This window comes from Acanthopagrus latus, chromosome 2 (assembly GCF_904848185.1).
Source record: "Acanthopagrus latus isolate v.2019 chromosome 2, fAcaLat1.1, whole genome shotgun sequence".
NCBI classification, from domain to species: Eukaryota; Metazoa; Chordata; class Actinopteri; order Spariformes; family Sparidae; genus Acanthopagrus; species Acanthopagrus latus.
The window spans coordinates 23,053,692-23,081,477 of NC_051040.1; the positions used below are offsets into that span (position 1 = coordinate 23,053,692).

The 27,786-nt window shown below is 42.6% G+C and overlaps 1 protein-coding gene across 18 annotated transcripts in view; it reads left to right on the forward strand.

The window, feature by feature from the left end:
• The window catches only part of LOC119005036 (rap1 GTPase-activating protein 2-like), a 93,708-nt gene that overhangs the window by 52,648 nt on the left and 13,274 nt on the right, over positions 1 to 27,786 (forward strand). For 9 of the 18 annotated variants that reach the window (XM_037072437.1, XM_037072455.1, XM_037072445.1 and 6 more), the window contains 7 exons: positions 14,600 to 14,684; positions 21,437 to 21,472; positions 24,164 to 24,196; positions 24,912 to 24,944; positions 25,165 to 25,386; positions 25,496 to 25,599; positions 26,721 to 26,799. In XM_037072437.1, coding sequence (XP_036928332.1) covers positions 14,600 to 14,684; positions 21,437 to 21,472; positions 24,164 to 24,196; positions 24,912 to 24,944; positions 25,165 to 25,386; positions 25,496 to 25,599; positions 26,721 to 26,799 — 592 coding nt within the window. Of the gene's footprint in view, positions 1 to 14,599; positions 14,685 to 17,487; positions 18,289 to 20,591; positions 21,241 to 21,436; positions 21,473 to 24,163; positions 24,197 to 24,911; positions 24,945 to 25,164; positions 25,387 to 25,495; positions 25,600 to 26,720; positions 26,800 to 27,786 lie in introns of those variants that run through there. The other 9 variants (XM_037072471.1, XM_037072479.1, XM_037072584.1 and 6 more) reach the window with 4 other exon arrangements.

The window sequence follows — 27,786 nt, forward strand, 5'->3', positions numbered from 1 at the left end:
AGAGAGTGTGTGTTTAAGAGGAGGAAAGTGAGCGACAGACTCATTATGATACCAGAGTGTTTTTGAGACCTAATCTATAATCACAGTGTGGGGCTTCCTGTTTCACACACTGTGTTGTGCCCCTTCTAAGACTAAAAGCTTTTAATATCACATGCATACATGTTGACAAAACATGCATCTGTCCCTCAAATTGCAATATTTAAAGTTTTTATGTATATATATATATATATATATATATATATATATATATATATATATATATATATATATTTATATTATATATATATATATATATATATATATATATATATATATATATATATATATGTATATATTTATATACATATATATATAACTGCACTGGCCTGGTGGTATAATACCGCCTGTTGATTGTGCAGAGTTGGACAGTAATGGCACAGGAAAAGCCACGAGCCTCACTGTAAATTAGAGGCTTGGGTCTCAGAAACAGTGCATTCAGTTGTTTCACTGCATGAAACCAATTCGCTGACGAAACAATGGGGAGAAAAATGCCAAGATGCAGGGACGAGCTGCTAGCGTTGTCTGTAACCGAAGCCTGCGCGTCCACACAGGTTGAGCAGACGCTTCATAGCGAAAAAGTCCAAATCGATTCTACCTGCTGAAAGGCTTTACAGGACTAAGTTGTTGCGGCTGCATCGACAGCACACAAATGCAGTTTGCTTACTGTGGTAGGATAAATCAATACAATACAATACATACTCTACTTTGTTCTAGATCTTGTGTTACTCACGTCCGATCACGAGGGAAGCAGACAATGTTAGTTATGAAAGTCAGCAAAAAAAGAAAAGAGAAAAGAAAAATGCATTTTCCATCCACAATTCAAATCTTTCTAGGACATCTGTGTATTGTCCATCCCCTTTTCACAAGATCAGAAAAATCCTTTTCGTGTATTTTAATAGGGAGTCAGCCTGACTCATCATGGTCATCTTCGCGGACCTCCTTTTGTGCTCCTTTATTAGCATTTCATCTGCTTGTCAGGGTCATTTGGGTTTCATTTTATTAGCTGTGGAACAAAGTCAAAGCAAACCTTTTAAAGGGAAATGCCAATTTTAATGGACGCCTAACTTGAGCATTGAAAAGCGAAGACTCCTTGAATCCTTAAGTTCCATTTACATTCAGGGTTTCTGGCCCAAATCACTGTGCGTAGCCACAATCAGGTCCTCATAGAGATGTTGAATGTTGAATCCGTCTTGGAATAATTGAAATGAAACTGTTTGGATCTGTGTTGGCTTGCTGACACTCTTTTGTTTTGTCACTGCCCTCCCTGTGAGTCCTTGGATGCAGACTTGAGATACAAACAAAGGGGGACCGCCTCATAAAAGCAGTGCCTTTAAAGGATTCAGACCTCCAGAGGCCATTAAGGAGCCTTAACATAACAGACTCAATTGATTGAAGTTTATGTATATCAGCTGAGAAGATTGATGCACTCAGTTTTTGTACTTAACATATTATGTGTATTAAATAAATACAACTCAATAGAAGCTCCATCAAAAAAACTTCCCAGTGATGTGTATGTAGCCACATTACGTTTTAATGCGACCTTTTCCATTAAGTTAACTAGCTTTAAACAGTGTCTCTTTAAACAAAATCCTTCTTGAGATCCCCACAAGGTCTTCCTCACCTCCTAAATTATTTACAAGAGCAACTGTCAAAGTAATGATGAGAAGAGACGTATAATAAAATGTGCTGATGAGTCGGTTATTAGTCAGCCTACACGGACGGCATGGAATAAGATAACCGGCCTGTGGAGGAGGACTTTTTGTGTCATGGTGTGACAAGTCCCTCGTCCTGTTAAATGTAGCAAAAAATAAGGACATGAGCATTGATTTCAGAAAATTGTCCTCTGATACAATAACCGCTATCACAGGAGAGGAAATTGAGCCGGTGGACACGCGGCAAACAGTTGGGTACAGACAAGAAATCTATCGGAGAATTTATTAAGATTTCTCTTGCGTCGATGACTGTTATACTGAAGGTTTCTAGGAACCTCATCATCGTCATTTACTGCTGTCTGGCATGGAAATGTTTACGCGTCCAGAATGGACAGGCTTGTAAATGTGACATGAGACAGTTGTTAGGGTGAGTCAGACCCTGCTCCGAGATATTTACAGCACGCACTTGCATGGATTGTCCTGCACAGACAGTTTGAGCTCTTGCCTTCAGGTCACTGCTGACGAGTGCCAGCTAGGACGAGGTAAAGCCTGAGCGTTGTACTTGTCGTGATGACTTATGGACAAACTAGATAGACCTCTTGGCCTCTCTTTGCACTGTTTTAATATTAAAATCCTTCCACAAATGTATCTGCACTAAATGTCACCTCAAGTCTGACATGATCTTGTTTCGCTCTCTTTTTAATTGTGTATAATGATTTTACAGATTTGTGTGATTGTCCCAGATGTCTGATTTGTTTTGTTTTGCTGTTGTAAACACTGTCATATTTCCCCTTGGTGCAGTTAGATTGATTTGATTTGACAGTTATGCAAGTATCTCAACTGTTGCAGTCCCTGAAGAGAAAATCTCATCTAACACTCGTCGGGCGTCTAAATACTGTTATTCAGTTTGAGGGTCTTCCATATGGAGATGTTCAAGAACTAGATCAACGGTGGGATACAAATTGAGTGCTGGCTGCCTTTGAAGACCTCGGTGCACTTTAGGAAAATGTCTACGTTTTTCAGACACGTTTGAAAAATAATGGTGAGGCTCCTCTTTGTTAAATTGATTCACTGTGCTCAGATGTATAGCCACGTGGTTGTTGAAATGTTTGGGACGGAACAACTGAGAGACTAAATTACACGAGCAGCTGGGCACAGCTAAAACCAATCAGGAACAACCTGCCAGGCTTGCTCTGACACAGAGAGTCCGCGGCAGCCGGCCAGGCAGTTGTTCGGAAGAAGGAAATTATACACTCATACACACAATACAAAGCAGCTCTTCAGCTTTTTGTTTCTTTTTTCTTTTTGTTTTTGCGCATTGATTCAGTCTCATTTGACAGCAAACGACCAAATTAAAACCCACTAATACAAAAATAGATGAACAACTGGTGGCGTTTCGGTTGTAATTGACCGTTCGCTCCTGTTGCCACCCCTGTCAGGCCTCCTGTTTTCTCAAGCAGCGGCAGATAAGTAACACTGGAAATGATCAGTGATTTTTTTAAAGAATCGTCTTTGGCCTCAGGCAGAGGTAGACAAAGAGGACTCTCCCGCTCGTTTTCGATGGCTTAAATGACAGAGAGGCAGAATCACATAGCTGTTTCTAGCTAGCCAATAAAGCTAACACTACCTATATTTGACTGTGTGAAGCTAAAGCTGCATGTTAAAAAAGTCATTTGATGAGTCGTATTAAAGAAATGGACATAACAGCCGTGTTATTAATTGCAGTATAAAGCTAGCTGGCCCTAATATGATAGACATGATATGACATGATGACATTTCTCTTATCTTACTCTAATATAATCCTATTTGCTTCTTAGCTCGTACAAACTTGGAAAATGAAAATACGGTCAATCTTAAAAGTGCCTCTTTCGTCGTAATTATGCTTTTACACAAAGGGTTGAATCATATACATTCACAAAAAAAGCTGCATTTTTAGCGAAAGCGAAAGAGGAAAGGCTTTTAGAATGAGGACTTCCTGTGTTCAATGTGCAGGGCAGATGCTGCTAATGTTGACCTAACTTCTGATGAACTAGCTCTCATTACTGATGCCCCTTCAGTTGGGAAACTCAGTTGATGTTCTGGTCATGAATGCGGCTTTTTTTTCTGAACCTCTATGTAGTTAGCTAATCCTTGGCCTTGGAAGTAACACTTTAGTCAGGCATGATAAGCCTGCTGTGCCTATGTAGAGGGGCTGTGCAGGCGACCATCCATTACATGGAATTAATGGAAAACAGTGATGAGATTCCACGCCTTGTGCTGAAAAGTAAAATGATCTACCATTGTAACATAGTTTTGCTGGTGGCCCGTTCTGGAGTTAAACGTTGCTGTGATCGGCTGCTTTTCTCTGGGTTTTTTTTTTTTTTTTTTTTTTTCAGTTTTAGAAACATTAATGAAAATACACTTTTTTTAAACTCTTCAAATGTAAAGTGTCAGTCTTCCTGCAGTCCCTCTCACGCCAATTATATGTGGGGGGGAACAAACTTTGACAGATGTGTTGTGTCTATAGTTACAGTTGCTCAGCAATGATTTGACAATGTCCTTTTGAGGGAGGAGTTCAGCAAGCAGTCAACTGGGTAACTTTTAATACTCTCTCCACAATCACGTGTTATAGTTTTCACTCCAAGCTTTTGCTTTGTCTTTTCCCAGTTTAATACTGCTTTCGTCACTGCTCTGCAGAAAAATGATCCTCACTGCAGGTAGTCCCAGACATAAATATAGACTTTTTATTTTTGAGAAGTCAATGGAAGATCCTGAACATTAGCTTTGGAGGGAGGAAACTTGGTCGCACGCAGCAGATGTTCTGGAGTGCAGTCTTTCATGCTGCTTTTCTTGACCACCTTACACAATTTTTCCTTGTCTTGTAGTCCCTTCCCTCCCTGTCGAACCCTCCTCCTCCTCCTGCTGCTGCTGTTTAACACAACCGCTTTTCAGTCACTGACTCACTCGTATTTCCATTCCCTGGTCTCCTCCTGTTTTTTTTCCCTCTCTACCCTCAATTACTCCCTCTTCTAAACTCTCCCTTGTACCCTTCATGCATTTCACCTCATTTGTGATTAGCTGTTACACACACACACATATACACGCACACACACCATTGTTGCCTGTCTGCACAATATGTGTGTGTTTGTGTGACAGTCAGCCTTGTCTTGGGATGTAATGGATGAGATGGTATAGTCTCTAACAAGTGTCCAGAGACCCACCCAAGACGGCCCTATTTACCCAGCTTTGCACTGGGGATTGAGAATGCTATTTTTAGTCGGCAGAGATTCATTTATTCTCTCTCTCTCTCTCTCTCTGTACTTCGCTCTGCGGCCCTCCTTCTTTCAGCGATCCGTCTGACATCCATTCATTCTGCGCCTCTCCCTCTCTGTCTTCATATCTCTTTCGGACTTTTTTTTTTTTTTTGCTCTGCTGTGGTTATCAGCTATCTAAAGTGGTGGAGTGGGTTCAGAAGTATTCACTTCAGCATTCATCTGACAGATGCTAAACTCTGTTTTTTTTTTTTCTTTGACTCCAGTCAGTGAGACTGGGCGATATTGGGCAATGATAAAGAGGAAGTGGGTCCCTCCAAAATGAATAGGATTAGATAGGATTTATGGCATTTCCACTGATATGACAGAGAGCGTGATGCTAGGCAACCATGTTTTTCACTGCAATGCAGTATTGTGCCACAGGACAAAAACCTCTTAGATGTACTGAATCCAAAAAGGTTCACTCTCAGATATGTTTCATGCCACTGTCCAATGTTGATAATGAAACCACAGACTCCAGAGGTAAGAAAAGAGTGGCGCATCTTCCCATAGGAACATCTTTGAATTACATCCAGGTGATGTGAATGTGCAGATGACATATTCCTAAAGTAGATACGTAGTTTAAAAGAGCATTTACATGCCCCTTTTCATCTTTTGAACCCAAGCAGAATTAAAATTCCTTGCCAGTTACTCCCAAAAACACAGTGTACCAATGATAGGCCTTCCAGACTATCAGGTTTTTGGCAGCAAAAAAAAAAAACAACCACTTGGTTAGGTTTAGGAAAACATTGTGGTTTGGAGTAAAATAAGTATGTTTCATATGCAACTTAAGTTACATCATCAACATAACTTAACTCCGAGCATATTCTTCTGGTAGAAAATCCTGTGTATGTTTGAGCCATCCCTCCACCTCATCCTCCTCCCTGTGCAGACCTCTTGGCTCATTTTTGGTTGCACAGCGAACCTACAGTGGTGGTTCTCTGTTTTCATTACATTGTCTCATTTAGATTGAGCCATTCTTTACTGGACCCGTTTTTATTCACCTACAAACATATTGCAGTTAACAGTGAACTGACGACCAGCACTGCTGTGCTATCCAGCTGAAGTGTGATGAACTGCATAACGCACAACTGTAGACAGAGAGACAAACACGATTCAGCCCGTGGCCTTTTATCAGTCTCTCCCTGCCGGTGGGAAGTAAGCGCATGTAAATGTCTATTAGAGGTCCCCTGGCACCATTTGTGAGGCGAGACAGAAAACAACAGTGACATTCAAAGGTAAGACAAAAGGCTGCGGTACGTAACCTTTTACTGGCTTGTTGTGTTCGCCTTCGGTGTTTAGACGATAAATCCAGTGTCAGAGATGCAGCGTGTGTGTCAGGAAATGAAGACACGAGCGCACTTACTGCATTATAATGAACCTGGTTTCTTTGTGAGGAATAAAATGACACACACTCACACACACACACTCACACACACACACACACACACACACACACAGGTATTCATAGTTTCCTTGGGTGGAACAGTGTGTGCCTGCAGAGGGCGAGACCTTCACTGGTGTCAGTTCAGTCCAACACTTGGATTAATAACTGAAATAATTGAGAGAAGAGCTGAGAGTCAAGTGAACCAAAGGGGACAGGTGGAAAGACAAGAATAAGATGAAGATGAGGAGAATGAAGAAGATGAGAGATTACGGTGTAACTCAGACAGTCCCACTCACTGATTGAAACTTTATTCCCCTAGCCACTTGTAAATTGAGTTTACCCAAAAATGTCATTTCTGTCATTATCAACTCACCCCCATGCTGATAAAAAGTCAAGCGAACAAACTCAATTTTCATTGTGGGGGTGAACGGAACAACAGACGAAGGAACATAACAATTCTGAATGTGTCAAAACATCAACAGCATTTATCAACACAGTAAAACATCACACACGTTTCATTGTTCGAAACATGAAAATAGAGCTTGGTGAGATGGTGTAAGTGCCACCCCGCCGCTGTCTTTGTGTCACTAAAACCAGAACAAGATCTTTTTTAAACATGAACCAAGTTTCTTTTGTGCCTAAACTCAAACAGACTTTAACCACATCTGTCACAGCACGTTTCACCATATCTATATGATACAAAGCGTAGAAATGTTGATATGACACATATGAAATGAACAAATTTAACATATCTGTGTTTTGCAGAAATGCACAGTGCATATTTTTGTTCAGGTGATTGGGTTGCCACATCAATGGCTGGGACCTTGTGTGTGAAAAGTCCCAAAATGAAACATTGCTCATCATTTCAGCAGATTAATTTTACTCCGAGATTCACTACAGGCAACCGTTTTGTGTTTAGCAACCTAAGATGTCACACTGTAAATTCTGCTGAAGCTGACTTTATACGTTGCGAAATCGAAGAACTAATAAATACCAAAGCCCGACCACAAATGTAATAAACTGAAAGTGACACCGAAAACCTTTTTGAGATCCCAAACTAATTGCCACTTGATTAAAAACAGTATTAACTGTGGTTATGGGTGAGTTGCAGAAACAGACATTCCTGACGACCATGTGTGTATTGGCACGGGGAGAATACAAGTAAATGACATGGCAAAGTACACAGAAGCCACTCAAAGGTCTCCTAGCTTGCGCTCATTAACATGGGTGCCAGTCTGTCACAGAGCTGTGAGGGTGATAATGAAAAGATGTGAGTTCAGGTGTACGTATCACACTGTTTCTGTAAGTTGTTAAAATACGGTCTGATGTGTTACCTGCAGCCGAGCTAACCTGCACCCACACACACAGACACACACACACAAACACAATTTCCATTTCCTTTATTCTACTTGGATGAAAAGGTTTTTTTTCCCCCCGTCCTTTTCTTTCTGCTCGCCAGCTCCGCATTTGAAGAACCAATTATTTTTCGTACAAATTCATGCATTCATTTAGAAAAAGTAGTGGCGTCTGCTCCCCTCCTCCTCATCACCCCCACACTATCCGTCTGCCTGCTCCTCTTCCTCTTATTGATAATGAGAGTGTTTCAGGTCGTCTGGCTGGACGGTCTTATCTGCTGTCATCTCCGCATCTATTCATATCACAGCGGGAGGGAGAGGGCGAGGCCCGGCGCTCCCACAGGAAACAGCCGGTGGCTCGGAGTGCAGTTGCCTCGTAATTATTGCTCTCCTGACCTCTCCACATATTTGCACATATCTGGGATGCCTGTACTGCTGGACAGCTGACTGACTCATCCGTCCACTTCTTGCCCCTGTAACAAGCACAGATGGATAGATATTTGATAGTACATGGGGGAAAGGACAAGATGACAAAATGATCGTGTCTCAAATAGCTGCCTAGCAGGCCCGACAGAAGTGTGATGTACCCTAAAATGTTGCAGATCTTTCAGGAAATGAGGAGAACCAACAAAATCCCCCCTCGGTTCACTCAGTCATTATTTTTTGATATTGAAAAAAAGGTGTCACATGTAAAGTAATCAAAGTAAATATAATGTGTACAGCTTGTTTGGTTGCTTTTGATTAGTAAAGAACAAAATCAGCCCATGAAAGTCAGCATTTTCTAAAACATGTCCCATTATCTCACTGAAATGTTACTTCCTTGGTGGCTGTATACCATACTGATTGTAATATATTTCAACGACGAATATACTTGAATGTATTTAATGGAAAGTTAGCTAATTAGATGAGCTCCTCACATTATCTTTGCCCTGCTGTAATAAGCCGTGTCGCATCGAAGGAAATCTGTTGTTCCTTGCGTGGGGCAAGAAATTGGTCGTGTTGGCAAATCTAAATGGAGCCACAGAGCCGATCTCCAGCACAGTTTCATCAAATGCTTACAGTATGTCGTCTGTAAGATGTGTCCGTGCTCTTGTAACTTAATTACCGTTGGTTTTATTAAGCAACAAGCGTTGCCTTTCCAACGTGCTTCCTGTAACATCCAGCCTCTTAAAGCGCATATCGAAACTGTAGCCGTCGTGTCTAATATGTAATATTGCAGCAGATTTTGCTGCGCAACGTGATTTTTTTATTCCACGTCCACTTTATTATACATCAGGGCTGATGGGTGCTACCCTCCGCAGCAGGCCGTATCCCTGTCCTCTTTACAGCCCTCGTCTTTCTCCTTTTCTCTGTCTCCAATTACTGTTGTATTAACTCCATTAGAGAAACCATCAGTTGTGTAATTGGCCAATTGGCATGAGGATCAGGCTCCTTATCAAGTTTCCTAACAAATATGTAGCCCAACTGGAAACAGGAGTGCGCAGTAATCCCCCCCCGGGAGAGGCCTCATATCCGAGACCCACAGATCACCCTCTCCTCGATCTTTCTGCCTCTGTATTTCTCTCCTCTGTGCACCCTCCATCGCCCTGATTTCCTGTTTTCATCCACCAGTCTCCTCTTCCTGTGATCTGTCCATCGCGCAGGGATGACTAGAGGTGTGTTTGCCCCCCCCCCCCTTTTTTTTCCTACCTTCTCACACACGCTCCCTGGATCCGAGCCTGTGCCTGATGTCCCGCTAATCTCACGGGTGTAATCAATACGTGACATAACAGAGATGCATTACAATCTCTGGCTCGGTCTGTCTCTCTCCTCACAAACACGCGCATCATTGCATAAACATGATGACCGCGTAGATGTAATTACTGTAATTAGCAGCAGCCAAGTGCAAGCAGGATGGATTATTGACATGATGCTCCACAAGAAAGGTGCAACTCGTACATGTCTGGGTGTAGATGTGGGGCACTTTCTGCCCTATTTTTGCCCGGCAGGTTTACAGTCGCTTTAAGCTAGCTGCAGGTGAGAGAGGAGAGAGTTACACTTAATCAGTCACAGGAGGAAAGTCATCCTGTTTCCTAAAATCCTTTGAAGCGCATGTTTATTGTTGTGGATGAATGATTTTTTTCAAAAAAGGGGACTTCTTGGCAGAGCGCCCGGCCAGAGAGAGCCACGCAAACCGACACAGCTGGCGAACGCTCCTCGCAGCCAGTATTTACTGCGTATTAAAATAATGCAATTGTGTGGCGGCCGCTGCCCCTTGGCTCGCTGGGAAACTCTTCTGCCATGCGTTGTTTGTGCCAGCTCAGGGCCAGAGGTTTGAATGCAGTTTGACCTTGTGATTTAATTGCACAGCTTACTGTGCTTACTTCCTCGAAGCCAACGTCGAAGGTCAACACAGAACGCAGAACTGATAAAAAAATATTTAATGGAAAACCCATTAAGTCAGAGCTTGTTTCCAGCCTTCTCTGCAGAAAATGCAGCATTATTGACACTGACAGCCGCCACCCTCCCTCTCTCTGTGCTACTTTACTGTGTATTCAGCTCTAATCACTGGTTCCACTTTCAGTCGTCCTTTGTCTGGGTTTTCTTCCTGTGAAATCCTAAAATATCCCTTTTTTTTATTTTTTTTAAATGCTTTGCTTTCTACATTTAGACAAGACTAGGTTAATATTATGCAATGATTGTCGTTATGGCAGATGAACTACAGTAGAGGTAAGGTAAGGGTTATGCACCTTTAACACTTTATTTAGGTTATGGTTATAAAAAAAATTTTAAAAAGCAGTTTGTGTATTTCATGTTTTATTATTCCATTAAGATCTAGAACAGTATTCAGGAGAGCGCATACCTCCGCCAAGGCCCAACAGTGCCCTTTTTTACTCACCCTAAAGACGCCTTATTGTCAGAGAAATAATAAACAAAATGTAAAAAAAACAAAAAAAAAAAAACGCATATCGCAAAAAAAGCACAACAAATCTCAATATGTTGAAGAAAGGGAAAAAAATGTCCTGGATCCGTCCATTTATCTGGATCATTACCAAAAGGTAACAGGGTCTATTCTGGGCCGAGACCTGTCCGCCACCCTCTTTTTTTTGTGAGGAACCATGTAATCCTGCTGATGGAACAACCAACCAACAAAGACACAGACTTCGGTGAAAACATAACCACCTTGGCGGAGGTAAAAATACCCATAAAGCCCCGGTGGTTATTGAAACATACCTATTTTCTGAAGGTATTTTCAGAATTGTCAAAACGACTTTTAGCCATCTGGATGAAACTACATTCCATCAAGTTATGACTCCATGTCCTTTTCCAAAAAAAGCCGTTAAATGAAGTTTGTCCTCGGTTGTATTATATATATATATATATATATATATATATATATATATATATATATATATATATATATATATATATATATATATATATATATATATATGAATATAATTGTGTAACCTACCAGCAGTGATGACAGAGATTAACTCAAATGTCATCTGCCCGTCTCAAGTTGCTAATCAGACTGTACAGCAGCACTGGTCACTGGAAGAGGAAGTCGTGCACGGTGTGTCATTTAGAGACTCAGTGCTTAGCTTTGCATAGGTCTAAAGGAAAACATAGGCCTGACAGAACTGTGTCGCCAACAGTTTTCAGATACAAATTGAGAGAGGACATGTCATTTCTGGCCCCTATCTCTGTGACTTGTATGTGCTGTTGATACATGAGAGACACAAGCTGAGGCAAGTCTACAACAGCTATGGGAGTCCCATCCACCAGTATGACCTCCACACCCTCGAGAGACACGAGCGAGAGTCGACCTGAGTTAGTTTGGAAGTTCCGAAGTGTCCAACGGGAACAAAGTTCCTATGGGGACTGGCCTGTAATGTATGTACCGCACCGTTCGACAATGCTTTTTCATGCAGAGCACCTTCTCGAAAGTGCACTTCTTACCTAAGCCTCTTTCCACAGTCCCCTCTTCTGTTCTGACTCACTCTCTCCATGACCTCTTCCTCCAAAAAACTGTTTCTCTGCGACCTCCCTCCTGCTGTCCCCGTATGTGCGCCCCCCCCTTCTCTCCCTTCCTGGGTGGGTGTCGGTAGCAGTGACGTAGCTGTTTTCTCATCACCACAGAGACAGTCCAGGCTGCAAGGACAGCAGCTCCTCGCCTCTCTCTCTCTCTCTCTCCCTCTCTCTCTGTGTGTGTGTGTGTGTGTGTGTGTGTGCAGGTGCGAGTGAGTGTGCAAGACAGTGACCAGACGGGTGTTGTCTTTGTGCCTATACAGGGCCGCTGCAGGGACATGTATAGTGGGGATCCGCCCCAGGGACGGTGCTCCGAACAAGCTTTTGCTTTTTACAGGTCAACAGTGGAAAACACGCACTGTCATCCTAACCCGAGGCTTAAATGAACAAAGAGAGAGCCAGTTAACAATGTCCAGCAAGAAAGCTGTTTTTTTTCTGTTTTTCTCTGTCTTTTTTTTTTTTTTAAACGCTCCCCAGTTTTTCTTGGCCGATGATGCGATGTCAAACAATGTCTACTCCTGGTTACCGTGAGCTAACATACCGCAGCATAACACACACACACACACAGGGGGACACAGTGGTGCATTGTGTGAATGCTGAGCCGGTGGAAAGAAACTGAGCAGTACAGGCTTGTCCTCTGGACGGTGGAATGAAAGGGTTGAACAGGAATTTCGGGGTTTGCCCTGCTGTGACCGACTGAGACTCTGGTGTTCTGTGGCCGTGACTCTCCCTCTTTGTTTGGGGGTCCTCAAGTAGAATTTGCGAGACTTAATAGAGTTCATTTCAGAGAGCGCTGTAGCTTCAATCCAAGGGAGGAATGGCCTCTTCTCTACGACAGCAAGCTGATGCTGCCTCAAGTTCACTGTTTTCATACTGTGGCCGATTTGAGTGTTTTTGCTGCTCACAACCCACTTGACACCCGCTACATGAGAGAATGGAGAACGGGCTATTATAGTTCCCACTAATGAGAGGAACAAAGGGGCATATTCCATCTCAATTAAAACTCTTGTCTTGTTCTTCTGTCCACTAATTCTGAAGCGATCGCTTAGTGCTTTTCACACTAGTAGAGGTACAGCTTTCGGTTCAACTGTGTGCAGTCAGTGTGCTGTGTCTTTTGTGCCAGCAGGTAATGGACTGATGTAAAACCTGTTTCTGGATGTCAGTATCAAAATAAGAACTTATAAAAAAAATAATAAGAATCAGATAACATAAGCTAAGACAAAAAACCGAAGGTCTCATGTAATACGGTTATGAGATGAGATGTGAAAATGTGGTTTTAAGTGCATTCTTCAGCTCTAAAGCAGGGTTAGGTAGAGGTTTACTGCATCTGTGCACTTTTCCCTCTTCACTCCTTCGTAAACCTTTCCCGATCTTGTTCATTTCTTCCGCATGAGAGCCGCCCAACACAAAAGTGGTGTAGAAGTGGTTCCACTGAAAACCACTGGAATTTTTAACAGAAGAGATGGCATGCTCCTAGGGTTAGGCTAATCCTCCTGCTGTCTGCCAGTGACAGCTCAACCTTCAACATCTGGGATCATTAATGTGCACTCATGCCTCTGAGTATGGTGCACAACAAAGGCACAGAAGAGGAGAAGGAGCTTCTAGCCCCAGCAGACTCCTCTTAAAGTCTCCCTGACAGCCCCTGGGACTCCACGGAGCATATTGAAACAGCAGAGAGCCATCTGATACCTTGCTGCATATTTCCAACCGGCTCCCTGGCTCAATTTGAAACCTAAAACTGCAGCAACATTAAAAGTTAAAACAGAATTGTACTTCTGAGTAAGTTAATGGCCAACATGTTAGTGGTTAACATGCGATGCTAAACTAGGAAGTGACACTGAAGCACTTTGAGTAAAATGCTGAATTTGACGGCATAACAGTATCGAATTCATCAGTCTTATTTTCATTTCAGTTGATGATGTCTCCTTGTGCTTTTATTGTGTTTTTAGTCGTTACAAGCAGGGTTGGGAGGGATTCATTTAAAGTGTATTCCGATACTAATTACTTGTTAAAAAAAATGTGTCTAGTAATGTAATGTAATGTTTTGGATTACTTGATAGCAAACATACCAGACTGATGTTGTGTGCAACTCGTGAAGTGTTGTCATTTCAAGTGCATGGTTACACACTATGTCATTCTGTGTTTTGAAAGTGTAATCCTGTTAGTAATCCCACTTTTTACTGAATTTATCTGTAATCAAATTACATTTTTACTTTCTTCACTCTACCGGAATACAGTTACCTTCTTTTTGTATCCTAATTAGATAATCCTGTCACATGTATTCCTGTTACTCCCCGAGCCTGGTTACAACAGTTCTGTTCCTCACAGATAACACTTGGTAGGATGATAAAATAATTTGAATTGCTTCAGGGGAATTCATCGGTTGCAGTTTATTGTTTTGTAGGTTTTGTATATTGGCTCTTTTTCCACGTATATGAGTTACTCCCAGTTAAAACAAAAGGAAGACAAGGAGAAATGTGACAAGGGCCAATGTCGGAAATATGAACCTCTTGAAAATTAGACATCCTTAGAGGTAAAGCTAACGATGATTGCACAGTAAACCAATTAATAAGTCGAGTGTTTCAGAGAAATGGAAGACAGGAGGCGCTCATTGTAACAGCAAATCACAACCCAGGATTGTATTTTAGAACTAATTGTATTTGAAATAATGTCTGTTTGAGAGGGGAAATAGTCCACACTTAAATAAGGGAAGGACAGTGCATCAGCTGAATCAAATTACTGTGAAAGCGCACTGTGTACGCAAATGAGGCCAGATGACCTTTGATGAAATTTGGATCATTTTGGTGGTCATGGATGTCAGTAAATCAGCCTTGTTTATTCTCCATCTTGTCCTCTTCACTCCAGGAAACAGGAGCTGCTGAACATTTCCACTGTCCCTCTGGGAGAATGTCCCCCCTCGCCGCCCCGCACTGCACCGCCCAGCATGAAGGTAGGACACACACACACACACACACACACACACACACACACACACACACACACACACACACACACACACACACACACACGTGCACATCAATGTGCATGTGCAAAAGGATGGTGGGACGTACATGTCTGCACACCCACATTTTTTAGATGGATATTGATTTACTGACTTTTTCATTTTTCTGTTTAGACCCCTAGGCCTGTTAGAAGGTCTATTGATTTTGATCATCCTCATTGAGAACTCTCTTTAGCAAGCAAAGCAGTTTAGAGACAATGGCAAACTGCAGTGTCACAACATCCTAAAGTTTGAAACTTTACACATTTGAAATAACTCATTTAAAGCAAAGTAAGGTTTTGAATTTCCAGTGTGTAGGATTTTGGGGGAGAAATTAAATACACTATTCTTTTTTTAGCAATGTATAATCATCTGAAACTAAAAACCTTTGTGTTCTGTTACCTTTGAATGAGCCCTAGAGGGAGTGGGATCATTTATACAGAGTCCATCATGTTGCACCACCATGTTAGCCAAGATTGGACAAACCAAACATTGACTTTTAGGCCTTTCCCACTTTTAGCATTATAAGTGGCCACAGCATGTTCAGTTGGTTGCAGACTGCAACCAAGCAACTACATCCAATGTACATACTAGACATTTAACATATTGTTTTCCATCAAAACATATTTACTTCTTTTGTAATCCATGGCACTGTTTTCTTTTTTGCCCCTGACTGCTTGTATATTCCGGTAGTTTGCACAATGTAACAGTTCCATAAGAAAGGGTAACAAGTAGTATAAAGCCTTTTGTGGCTCCATAGGAAGCTGAATGTAGTTTGACATACTGCCGCCAGTGATGTCACTCAATGACTGAATTGCACTGTGGGTAATGTAGGCAAAAAGGTGATATCAATGGCTCTGCTCGGTTTTCCTCATTTGTTTTTTTTATCTGTCCATAATCAACCCAAGATTGTTATAGGAGTGCAATGAGACCTGTAAACATAGGTTACCATTTAATTAGTTCGATACACAGTTGAACATTGCTCAGTCTTTAGGACTTGTGCTATTTTATATAAACATAAATATAATAAATATAATATATAATAAATATAAAATCAAAGCAAAAAGAAGCAAGCCAAGGTTCTCAAAATGTATTTCAAATTTTCAAAAACAGAGACATCATCTTGTAAATCTAACCCCACTCCACACAGCTTTGCAGTGAAAGCTCCTCCAGGCATGGACTGGACCTTTTTCTTTTTTTGTTTTATGTCAGCTTAAAGTGAATGCTGGGTTTCTGTCTGGAGGCAATGAGATTTTTTAGTTACCTACACTGGAATCCTTAATATCTCTAATAAAAGGTTTATCCTCTTGTATAGATTAGGTGGTTAATGTTCATGACCAGTACAGTAGGATAAGGTTTGAAGCTTCAAATCGACGGTATTCTGAACGCAACTGGTCAAGTTCAATCAAACTTTTGTCATCAAAAGAAACTTTGACCAAAGCTGTGACTCAGCAAATTTGAAAAAAGAAAATATGAGGAATGCTGGATCAGATTACAACTGATATCTTTCTCAGGTGTCACACCGTGACATATCACTGTGCTGCACATATAGAGAAAGCAGTTGACTATCTATTTGAGATCCTGAGGTGTGATATTTTCAGACACACATTTCTCACACTGCATTGCAGTCCTACTACAGCTGGAGAATTTTCTCATTTTTCCTCCAGCATGATAAAAGAGAGGATATATTTTGCTGGGAGGCAGATTAGCAGGGTGATACATGGATGATGGCTCATGCAAGAGGGAGCCACTTTCTGCAGTATGTCACCTTGAAGTAAGCCGTCATTATTGAATCTGACGAGACACCACAGAGCGAGATAGCACAGACAGGTGGACAGCATCGAAAGTTTGCTCATAGTGAGAAAGATAGAAAGAGCTGATTGGCTGAAAATGTGGTCGAGCCAGAAGACATTTACTTTCTTTTTGATGTGTGGCTGATATTTGGTAGTTATCAATTGGCAGCCCACAATTTTTATACAAGCCGCGGTCTAATGGTCTGGTAAGTAAGACTGAAATAGTATACAACTATTCAGAAAGTGTAGTTGTGATGTCGCAACTAGACAGTCACGGCCATCAGCCACGCCCCCAGCAGGGTTATGGTTGGAAGAACCCCCGCCTGAGCTGAGGCAGAAACACAGAGGCTGGTGCCTGCATAGACATAATATACGTAGATGCCTCATAGACTGACACTGTCTATTGGAGCTGACATATCAGCACGGCCGCCATCTTGGATGGGTCGCCATTGCGACCCCCCTGCATTTATTTCTACTGAGGAAGATGTATCCCCAACTACAATAATCATAACCTCCCAAATTTTTACCGGATTTTCACACGGTTACAAACGGCAGAGATTCAGTTATGATACAGGGCGCTGTCACAAAAATGAATCAAAAAAAAAATCTTACTTGTGAAAGTTAATCCCCTGCGATCTGGTAACAATACTGCGCTGGTTATTGCAACCATAAACTGTACAAAATACGGTCATAGTAGCTCGCTCTCCGTTGATTCCGATTGACACTGGTGCTAGCCTACAGTGAGGAGACCCAACCAAGATGGCAGCGATGCAGGATTACGTTCCAGCACGCCATGAGGCATCTACATATATTATGTCTACGGGTGCCTGCACAGGCCTGTGAGAGCTGGCCAATCAGAGCAGATTGGGCTTTTGGGATGGGGCGTTCAGTCAGAGGGTGAATAGAGCTGAAGCAGCTTTTGAAAAAAAAAAAAACACAAATGAAACATTAAAGTAATAATCTACAAGCTAAACCGCCTGCAAAAAAAGAAAAAAAAAAAAACATGTTCAAAAAAGTGTCCACTGTCTTTAGAATCATTGCCATCATTCATACATGGTAGTTTTGGCTCTCAGCTCACTAATCTAATCCTCTGTGGTGCATGTTTTACGTGCTGGATGATGTTCTAGTCATAAATGAAAGAACATTAACATCTGATTACACAGAGTACATATTGTTGCTACACAACAAATGTATTGGCATTGCCCTTCTATGGCCATAAAGATGTCTCCTGGAAGGCCACACTGGCATGAAGATGGGGAATTTTATGCAGCTGGCACACAAACTGCAGCACAGTACTGAGGGTGTGTGCATGTGTGCATGTATGGTGCATGTGTGTGTGTGTGCGCGTGTGTGTATGTGTGTGTGTGGTGCATGTGCTTTACCCAGGCATTTCATTCTGTTGTTTTACACTTCGTAGTGACTCACGCTGTGCTTTATATTAAAGTCAACCTTCAGAGACAATGTTGCTGACTCAGCAAAACAAAACTTAAGAGGGTTCTTGGCCCACGTAGCTAACCCGTGTTTGTGTGTGTGTGTTCTGCATGCAGACACCGACACACTGGAATGACCTGTTCTCTTCTGACAAATGCTTCTGTTTGCTGCCTGACTTGACTTGCCAGTTTAGGCTGCAGGCGCTCAAAGGGAAAGCAACGATTGAAAGCGAGTGAGAGAGAAGTCACTTTCTAAATGTAGAAGAGAGGTAAGAACAAGAGGGAGACAGAGATACGGAGGCCTCAGATGTCTTAGCAGCCGTTGGGGAGGTAAGCCTGCATTTTGACTTGAAAAACAGCCAGTTTTTCTGCTACCAGAAACTATTTAATGTGTGATGTTGTTTTCGGACTGTTTTACAGTGAAATACAAGGCACATTCAAAACTGTCATTGCAAAATTCATCAGTGCTCCTGTACAAAAACATAATCAGCCACTCAAGAATTTGCAGGACTTCTTTTGAAATATGTATTTCATATTGTCGGGAAAGACTTTACAACTGTAGAAACATAATCTGTTGTATCCCACAGCGTCTCTGAAACTTCTACAGTTTTATGTCATATTTATAGCACATTTACTCCCACATGTACGGCATTTCACAGCGAGATTTCATAACCCAGGGACCAAGCCAAAGCAGTATTGACTGATGTATCAAATACAGATGCGTGTCCTCCAGGTACGCTACAAGAATGCTACTAGGTTGTTAGTGTCTTACTGTAAATCTGATAGCTGAGAGGCCGGAGCTGCCAGATCCCCTCGTCGCTGCGTCACCTTTTTTGAACCAGAGAGGGAATCTGTGGATTTACCATCTGGTCAGGCTAATGTAGGACAATGCTAACTTTGAGTCAGGTGGGGGTATTTTGAACAAGGCTGTCTCTAATTGCAATTCCTCCCCCCAAGCTTTCAATTGGTGTTTTTTTTTTAAATAAAGTTCTGTAATATTCCTGTTATCTTGGTGATAACATGCTGAGACACGGAGGCCGCTGTCCCTGTCTGTGACTTATCATCATTGCTGTCAATATGTGGCAGTGATGACACTGATGATACTGTTCATGACTTTACATGAATATGTAGGAATTCAGCCGCCGACGAGTCAGTCAATCAGTCAGTCAGGCAGCCGGTTTGATCTGCCTCAGGTCTGGTCCCAGCGTGTTTCCGTGGAGGATAAGAGATGCAGATGTTGTTGCTGGGCAAAGAGAGAGAATTAGAGGAGGATCAAGCGGAAAAAGGCAACGAAATTAGAGAGAGTGAAAGAGAAAAGCAACACACAATGTTATAAGGAGGACAATTTGGCCTCACATTGTGAGACGGGGACGTGACAAACACAGACATCCTGTCTCAGGCTGGCAGAGAGGCCGAAAGATAGACAGGTGTCTCTTGTCCTTGCTCTTGTCTGGTCACTGTGGGGGATTTAGATGATGATTGAACACACTGTCAGCGGTGCAGGATCCCACTCGAGTGCTGCCGGGACAAGCTGCATTAGTGTTTCTTTTAGACGGTCATCATCAATGGTCTGTGAGGACGTGCTGCTCGTTGATTTGGGGGGGGGGGCTAAGGTTGGACGAGGTGATTTTTAGGAATACATCTTTCCTTTTTTTTCCCCTTTTAGTGTGAGTCCAGCTACCAAACACACAGACACACACATACACACACCTCATACACAAGACTGTGAGGCCCATGTTGACTGCCAAAGTTGCCACGGTATCTAGACAGCTGTCCTCATTGTCGGTCTGGTGTTGACTCTGCAGGTCCAACCGTGGCTCAGTATCAGCTAACAACACCTCTAACTGGTTAATATTAACTCCTTGATAAACTCTGCATGTGTGTGCAGTTCGGCAGCGGGAGACATAATGATGAATTTATAGATTTTTTCGTGAACTGTGGGATTAACATTAGTTTTTATTGCGGTGCTATCAAAGTGTAATCATTCATAGTCTTTTACTGCTGGAGACAGTTGATTTGATGGCTGTAAAACACCAGCTAATCACCTTTCCAGAGGTTCCTTATTGGTTCATTGGTAAGCCATTTATTTACAGGTTCCTTCTTGCTTTGCATTTCATGGCACTTTGGAGTGTGCAGCATTTATTGATGAGTGATAGAGCATGTTAGTGTTGCTCTATCTTTACGGTAAGTTACTGGGTAATAAGTGTCGTAAATTCACGGTAGTATAATGTTATTACTCTACAGTACACACAATCGTACTGTGAAAATGCAGCATGTTAACGTAAGATGACGTTCTGATACTGTGATAAGCTGTAGTTATTGCAAATATACAAATTTACCGTAATGTTACAGAGATGCACTCTGTTGTTTTGTTAACTCAACCATATTGCTTTTTAGCATGTTAGCCTGTCCGCCTGTTAGCATGTGTTCCTTGTTGGACTACTTGTAGGCCTGTTGGCCTTTAATCATCCTGTTAGCCTGTTGTGAGCATGTTAGCATGTGTACCTTGTAGTAAAACTGCAATATTTTATATTTTTTTATATATTATATTTTTTTTTACAGTCACTTCATAATGCTGCTAAAAGTCAAATTCACAGCTGTTTACGGTAATATTCCAAATGCTTACCCATCATGCCTTGCAGAAGCATAATTACAGAGGTTTACTTACTGTTAAAACATGGTGTTTGAGTGTTTTCATTTGGTTGTTGTTGTTTTTTTTTTTGTACAATGAACATGGGCCAGTGTAAATCTTTCACAATCTTTTGGTTACATCGAGAGTCCACAGCCGTGTATTTTATTGTAGCCATTTAAAGAAGAAGTTTGCTTTTTTTCAATTTCTCACTTCTAAATCTGACTTTTTGTTCAATGGGAAGTTCAGTTTGGCGCCATGGTTCGACACCTCCATGGGCACAAATACACACATGTAGAGCCGAAACAACCCAGCACACGTCAACCCGTCATTCGAGTGCCAAAAAATCTGAGCACAGTGACACAAAGCATGCAGACCATTATCACCCTCACAACTTATTTATGTGACAAGGTGGAAGCCCCAAGGGCGAGGACGTGCGAATGCACTCAAGGATGGGTGTGCTTGTGTGTGTGAGCTTGTGCTACTTTGTGAGGAAGTGGTTGCTTATCAGCAGGCGTGCATGTGGGTGTGAGAGGCTGATGGGAAAGTATCTCCCCTGCCCTGCCCTCTCGACACAGCTAAGTTTACACTGCGGGGGAGAGTCGTACGCTGCGAGCCGGTCAGCAATATCTGCTGCCGTCAGTGCTATCGGCGTAAGACCTTTGAAATTCAGACATTTTGGTGCTTCAAAACACTTGCCGAAGGTGTAAATGAATGCCAGCTAACTTGTGATGACTGAGCTGTTGTGTTGGCTAAATGTGTGCGTGCTGTCAGTAAGATTTTGGTGCTCTGAGAGTCAAAGTTCAGCAGTGTTACACCCTGTTTTACATCTTCTTCTGTCTGCTTTAGTCTGCAGAGTTCTTCGATATGCTGGAGAGGATGCAGGTATGATATTCTTCTTAATTCTTTCCTTTGAATCCAGTTTCTGTCCCCAGTGCTGTCCTCCTCTGTTTCTGTTCTGTCAGTCTCCCTTTCTTAAGTTAAGTTTAAGGCATTGAGCAAAAAAAAAAGTTGCATTGTACAGTGTAGCAGCTTTATTGTAGCATCAGGAGATTCTCTCAGTGGGTAAAACTTCCAACTGAACACGAACGTACTGTAAGAAGGTATTTAATACTTACAAGGGGTGAGACTGAAATCGATGATTCAATGAGTCAGGTCAGCCCGCTGGGTTTGGTCTGTCATTCACACATTGGATAATGGGAACACTGGAGGGAGAGAAGAATAGTACTTAAAAGATGTGGACTTGCATAATTCCGTCCTTCTCTGTACGGAATTCATTCAATTCATCGATTTTCTTTCCTTTTTTCAATTCCATCTCTCTCTGTGTGTGGCCACTTTGTGCCCTCCACAGGCCCCTAGGGGCTTTGAATAGTCTGATGACAAATATAAAAGACAGAGGGAGTGGAGGAGATGAAGAGAAAAGAAGGGCTCAGAAAAAGAAATAGGGACCAATTGGCCAAAGGAAGATACAAAGAGCAGTAGAAGTGCTTTTTCGCAGATTCTTAGGGGAGAATGATGGTTCACGGTCCACGATGAGATCTCCAAAAATGTGTGAATTGGGTGGTCGCACCAGGTCCAGTCTCTTGAAATGTTCACGCCTTCAGAAAAGAATGACCCTTACTTTTATGCAGCTAATCAGACTTGCTTTGCATGGCTTCTAACCACAGTCCAGTTGGTGTGAATTAACCAGTCACTGAGAGGACAAGTTAGAGAAAGAACATTTTATGCAGCAACCGCATGAACCGTCCTTTCAGCTGTCCAAAAAGAAAACGCGCAGGCTCTTCCACCTCCATCGTACAAAGCCTTTCATTTTGAGAACATTCCTTAAAATAACTTTCTGTTGATGAATGAGGTCTCACAATTGACCATATTCACATAGCAGCCATTTTCCTCTGACATCACATTCAGGGCGGGAAGCTCAGCTGAGGTGGTGTGCTGCGTCTGTTACATCATCGTTAATACACATCCATGAGCCACATTGTTGGTACAATGGTTCTTATTCAGAAACAAACATGGACACTGTAGTCTATTTTGAGTCCATCCCACATTCAGTGTCCCATAAATACTCGAGCACCCACTGTTAATCTATCCGCTGCCAAAATTAGTTCTGAACAAATGGAAGATTTACCTCTGTCGGAGCAGCGTTTGCTAACCGTTACAGTGCCCAGCTGTTTAAGGGAATTTCTTGCAGGTTTTTACAAGCACAAATATAGATCTGAGCCCCTTTTTGTTCACAGCTTGTGGCTCAGTGCCACAGACACAGCAGGGAAATTGGGAAATGTTGACAGGGACTAACACATTCTTGGTTTTGGTCTTCCCACTGTAGGTGTCTTGCTGTCTGTAAAAAAAAAGGCCTTATCATTTGTTGGTCATGACTTTCTCAGACAGAGACAGAGGAAGAAAGAGGGTAGAAAGCTGCTGCTGAGGGAGATGCAGCAGGACAGGTTAACTGAAGGCATCAGTACAGTTATTTGGAAAGTGTTACCAGTGGATGACAGTCAGTCAATGCAGCCTGGTGATCAAGAAGTCACACACACACACACCCACACACACACACAAACTGTGCACCTCTTCCATCTTTTCTGCACCTCAGCCTGAGCCCCGCCACCTCTAACTTAAACACGTGGAACTCTGAGTGTACTCTGAGTGTTCAGAGTGTGCTTCAGTACTGTAATCTGGACGGTGCTGATGAAGGTCACCTTTCTCATCCCTGTCTCCTCTTTCTCTGTCTTTTCTCTTCCTCTCCCAGCTTCACCTCCCCACCGCTCCCTCCTTTGCTCTTCCTTTGTCCTCTTCCTCCCTTTGTCTCTGTCTGTGACTGAACATTAAAGCCTCTTACGATGCGTCTTTGTGATCAGTCTGGCATTGTTGACAATGAGTCCCCTGTGACTGTAACAGCTGCTCCATCAATACGCACTCAGACAGACACACGCCATTACAGGCGAGAGTGAGAAGTGTATATGAGCACTCGGGTGTGGGTACCGGGGTCGATGAGTCTCCAGTTGTACCCTTTAAATGAATGCAGTCTGATTCTTGGTATGATTGGTGCCATTAGAAGTGATGGTGGCGGTGTGTGTGTGATGAGCACTGTGGACCGCTAAAAACACATTCGTTCATTTCTTCTTGTATATGCTCAGTCATGTAAACGAGCTGTTCCACTGGGTCCGCACTGTAATTGGCCAATTCCCTCCATCGCTACCATCTTTTCATATCTGTGTGTGTACACAGACACACACACGCACACAAAACACTACACACTGAAAAGTTAAATGAGGAAAGGAACACTCAGCATGTCTAGGAGCTGCAGAGAGAGAAGATGACTAAGTGTCTGCATTACCTACCTGTGTGTGTGTGTGTGTGTGTGTGTGCGTGAGTGTGTGTGTGTGTGTGTGTGTGTGTGTGTGTGTGTGAGTGACTCAGTTATCGTCCGTCGACAGAGACAATGAGTTCTGAAGAGGCGAGTGCTGTGTTCCAGGACATTTTAAAACAAATGCAAAATACATTTACAAATACGCCGAACTTGCTTTTTGACCCTTGTGCTTTTCCGTCCTCATGCTGCTTGCGGACACTAATAAGGTCCCTAAAGCTGAAGAGACCAAAAGATGGAAGGTGTGACTGGACACCAGACACATGCATCAGTTTGTCTTGTTATGCCCTTCCATTCCTCTGCATGTTTTCCTTCATCGCTGCTTCATCACGCCACCTGACTTGCTCTGTGGTTGTTCTCGTCTCGTCTGTCTGTTTGTTCGTGTGAACGCTTTTCCCATTTTCCTCACGCTTTGAAAGTGTAAAATCAATAGCCTCCTGATCTGATTGATTATAAGCTGAATGAACTCCAACTGTCAATTGATCCTCCCCGGACTGCCAGTATCCTGACTCCTGCTGCTTGCAGAATATAAATGACTGGCTGTCCGTGTACTGCTGCAGCGCTCTTAGCGGTGCAGTCGGGCCTCAGCAGTATTTAGAGGTCATACACTGGAGCTGCCGCTACGCTAGCAGACTGCCAAACGCCCACAGGCTCATAACAGCTCTTAACCCCGGGGGGGCTACTGAATCAAAACAGCTCTGACATCATCAAGGGATGACACGCCCTCTTTGATGCTGGCTGATGACTGTGCATTTCAGGCTGTTGCATCATCGCCTGAGAGTCCGTTTGGCATGAAGTCGTGTTACCTTTCTGTACCTGTGGTTGTGCACTCAACTGTATCATTGTGGTGAAAGTCAGTGAAGTCCACTCATGTCGAAATGAGCCTTTTTAACAGTGTGTGTGTGTGTGTGTGTGTGTGTGTGTGTGTGTGTGTGTGTGTGTGTGTGTGTTTTACAGGATGACTACATCCCCTACCCACGGATAGAAGATGTGAGTCATTTCTTACACTCTTAACACACATTGACACCCTTTCTCACGTGGAACCAAAAGCTATAGTTGAAGCACACAGCATTTTTTTTTTCACTATAACATGCTGAAGTAGTTAGCCTTACGAAGGTTTATAAAACTCTGCATGCCCAAGAGGTATTACATGTCGTTTTATATTTGTTTTCATCTACCTCCCTTCCTCTCTGTTGCCCTTCTGTCCAAGGTCCTGGAAAAAGGTGGTCCATACCCCCAGGTGATCCTGCCGCAGTTCGGGGGTTACTGGATTGAGGATGTGGAGGCACCGGCAGGGACCCCCTCCTCCTCGGAGTCCAGTTTCTGTGAGGAGGAGGAAGGCGGGGAGGGCATGAGCCCCGGTGGGGGGCACAGCTACCGCCTGGAATGTAACAGCACGGCCCGTGCCTACCGCAAACACTTCCTGGGCAAGGTTAGTGTGTGAGTCTGCCTTAATGTGATTTCAGTCGTGAGTACAGCGGGCTGTTATTGTGTTTGACCTCAAATGTCTTTCGCTTTCTTCTCCACACTTGTGCATCCAGGAGCACATGAACTATTACTGCACCGGCAGCAGCATAGGCAACCTCATCATGTCTCTGAAACACGAGGAGGCCGAGGGACAGGAGTACCTCCGCATCATGCTCAGGTACAAAGACAGAGATGGCAGTTGATGTATTTCATGTGTCACACTATAGAGTATATCTTACATGAGTAATCCATCTTCCTCTTGAGTCCTGGCTCTAAAAGTCCAACTTAAACTAGGTTACTGCTCTCCTTCTTTTTCCTGTTGTCGACCAATAACAAAGGATGCCGTTTATAATCTCAAACCAAGGTCTACCATACCTGTTAATACACTAACAAGACTAAGGCCTCTAAGTTGTGCAGCAGTGTGGACGGACACAGCTTGGAGATTGTTATTGTTTGGTCTGTGAAGAAAATGTAAAATATTATAGAAGCAGCCCTGCTGGTAAAACCAGCATAGACCAGCACCAAAACTCAGCACATGCTCACAGTGACAACGCTGGCGTGCTGGTATAAGGCAGGTGTTATGTTTACCATGTTCACCATCTTAGTTTAGTGCGTTAGCGTGCTAACATTTGCTAATTAGCAGTAAACTCGAAGTTCAGCTGAGGATAAAGAGAATGTCAAGATGTTAGAATATCGACAAGGCGATTACAAATCTCTGCACTCAATTGTTGGCAGTCAATCCAATAATTGTTGAGATGTACAAATCTAATTCATGTGAGGAAAGGGCCAAAGTCATTAGGGCTCATCAGCTGGGGGCCATGAATCTCTGTATGGAGTTCAGTGACGATCAGTCCTGTAGTTGTTTAAATCTTTCGCTCTGGACCAAGGTGGTGGAGCGACTGACTGAGTCTGACTCCTCCCCCGTCCGTTCTCTTTTGTTCCATCTCATTATGCTCTTTGTCATGATTAACTGTGCACAGATCTGTGGTGCTGTGGTGGACAGCTTTCTTGCCATTATCACAGTTGGTGACATTTTCAGGAACAGCCGAGAAAAACAATGAGGCAATGTTGTGTTTTTCATCAGCCATTGTGGGCGCTGCAGAGGTGGCCCGAAGACATGTGATGGCCGATCTCCTCTTTGGTACCAATCAGCCCGTCACAAGTTGCTCTCTTTTTTTTCCTCTGTATTTTCTAAAGCTAAGCCCATCATGATTGTTGCTTTTCCCTCGTAGGTTTTAACCCTGAAGAAATCTCTTTGACGGGATAAATCTCTGAGCCCTTCTTCTTTCTGCATTGCAGGTCACGGATCAAAACAGTCCATGACAGGATCTCTTTAGCAGGCATCAACCAGCTGCCCAGTGTCCCCCAGATTGCAAAGGTAACATTACAAGCACTCAAAGGCTTCTGCCCTGAATTTTTCTAAAACTCTCCACGTACACATAGCAACATCAAGGCAGAGCAGCAGCTGTAAGTGCGGGAGGCTGGGTCACTCAGCTTAATGGAGAAGGATATCTTTTCAGCAGCTTACTAGCATACTTTATATCATTTCACAGCAGCACTTTACTCTTCCAACATATAGAAAACATAATGCAATATTTCAACAAATCATACAAAGAAAACAATACGACAAACCAACAAAGTGAGAAGTAAAGTCTGTAAACAGGAATTTCGACTTTCTGTTATAATTTCATGTAAATAATAACTTCATGTAAATGAGACCAAACTTTGTGTAACTCCCCCGTTAGTCCTGTTACTCATTATTTCTACCCACTGAGCAAAGCTGCACTCAGTGATTTCTCCTAATAAACACAGCTGGGCGGATTGTGAATTGTTTGAGCAACCACCCAGTCAGCAATCCTTTGAGTCCATGCCTCCCAAAGAGGAACAGAAGTATTATTTATGATGCACATTAAATTTATGGATGAAGAAAAAGTACCTGCTTGGTTCATCTTTACATCATTACATCATTATCGTCCATCCAACCATCCCACTGAGCCTGAAGTCTGATTTAGTTACTCAGTGAGCAAATTAGATGATAGACCACAGATGTACTTTTTGTATGTAGATGTATTTTTTTTTCCCCAGTTTTGCGGTACTGTTGCCTTACCTCATCCATACTTTCTGATGCTTCATTTAAAACGATCAGTTTTACCAAAACTATGATCCTTTCTTAAATCTAACAAAGTAGTTTTGTAACCTAAACCCTAACCAGACTGGGACCGAAAACTCAAAATAAAAGAATTAAAATAAGTCTGTCATAGTTACACGGAAAGGACCCAAACACAAGACAACAGGGAGGCAGGTAATTCAACAAAAAGTGTGCCTTAATCAAGTCCAACATCCCAAAATTCAGAATCTAAAAATA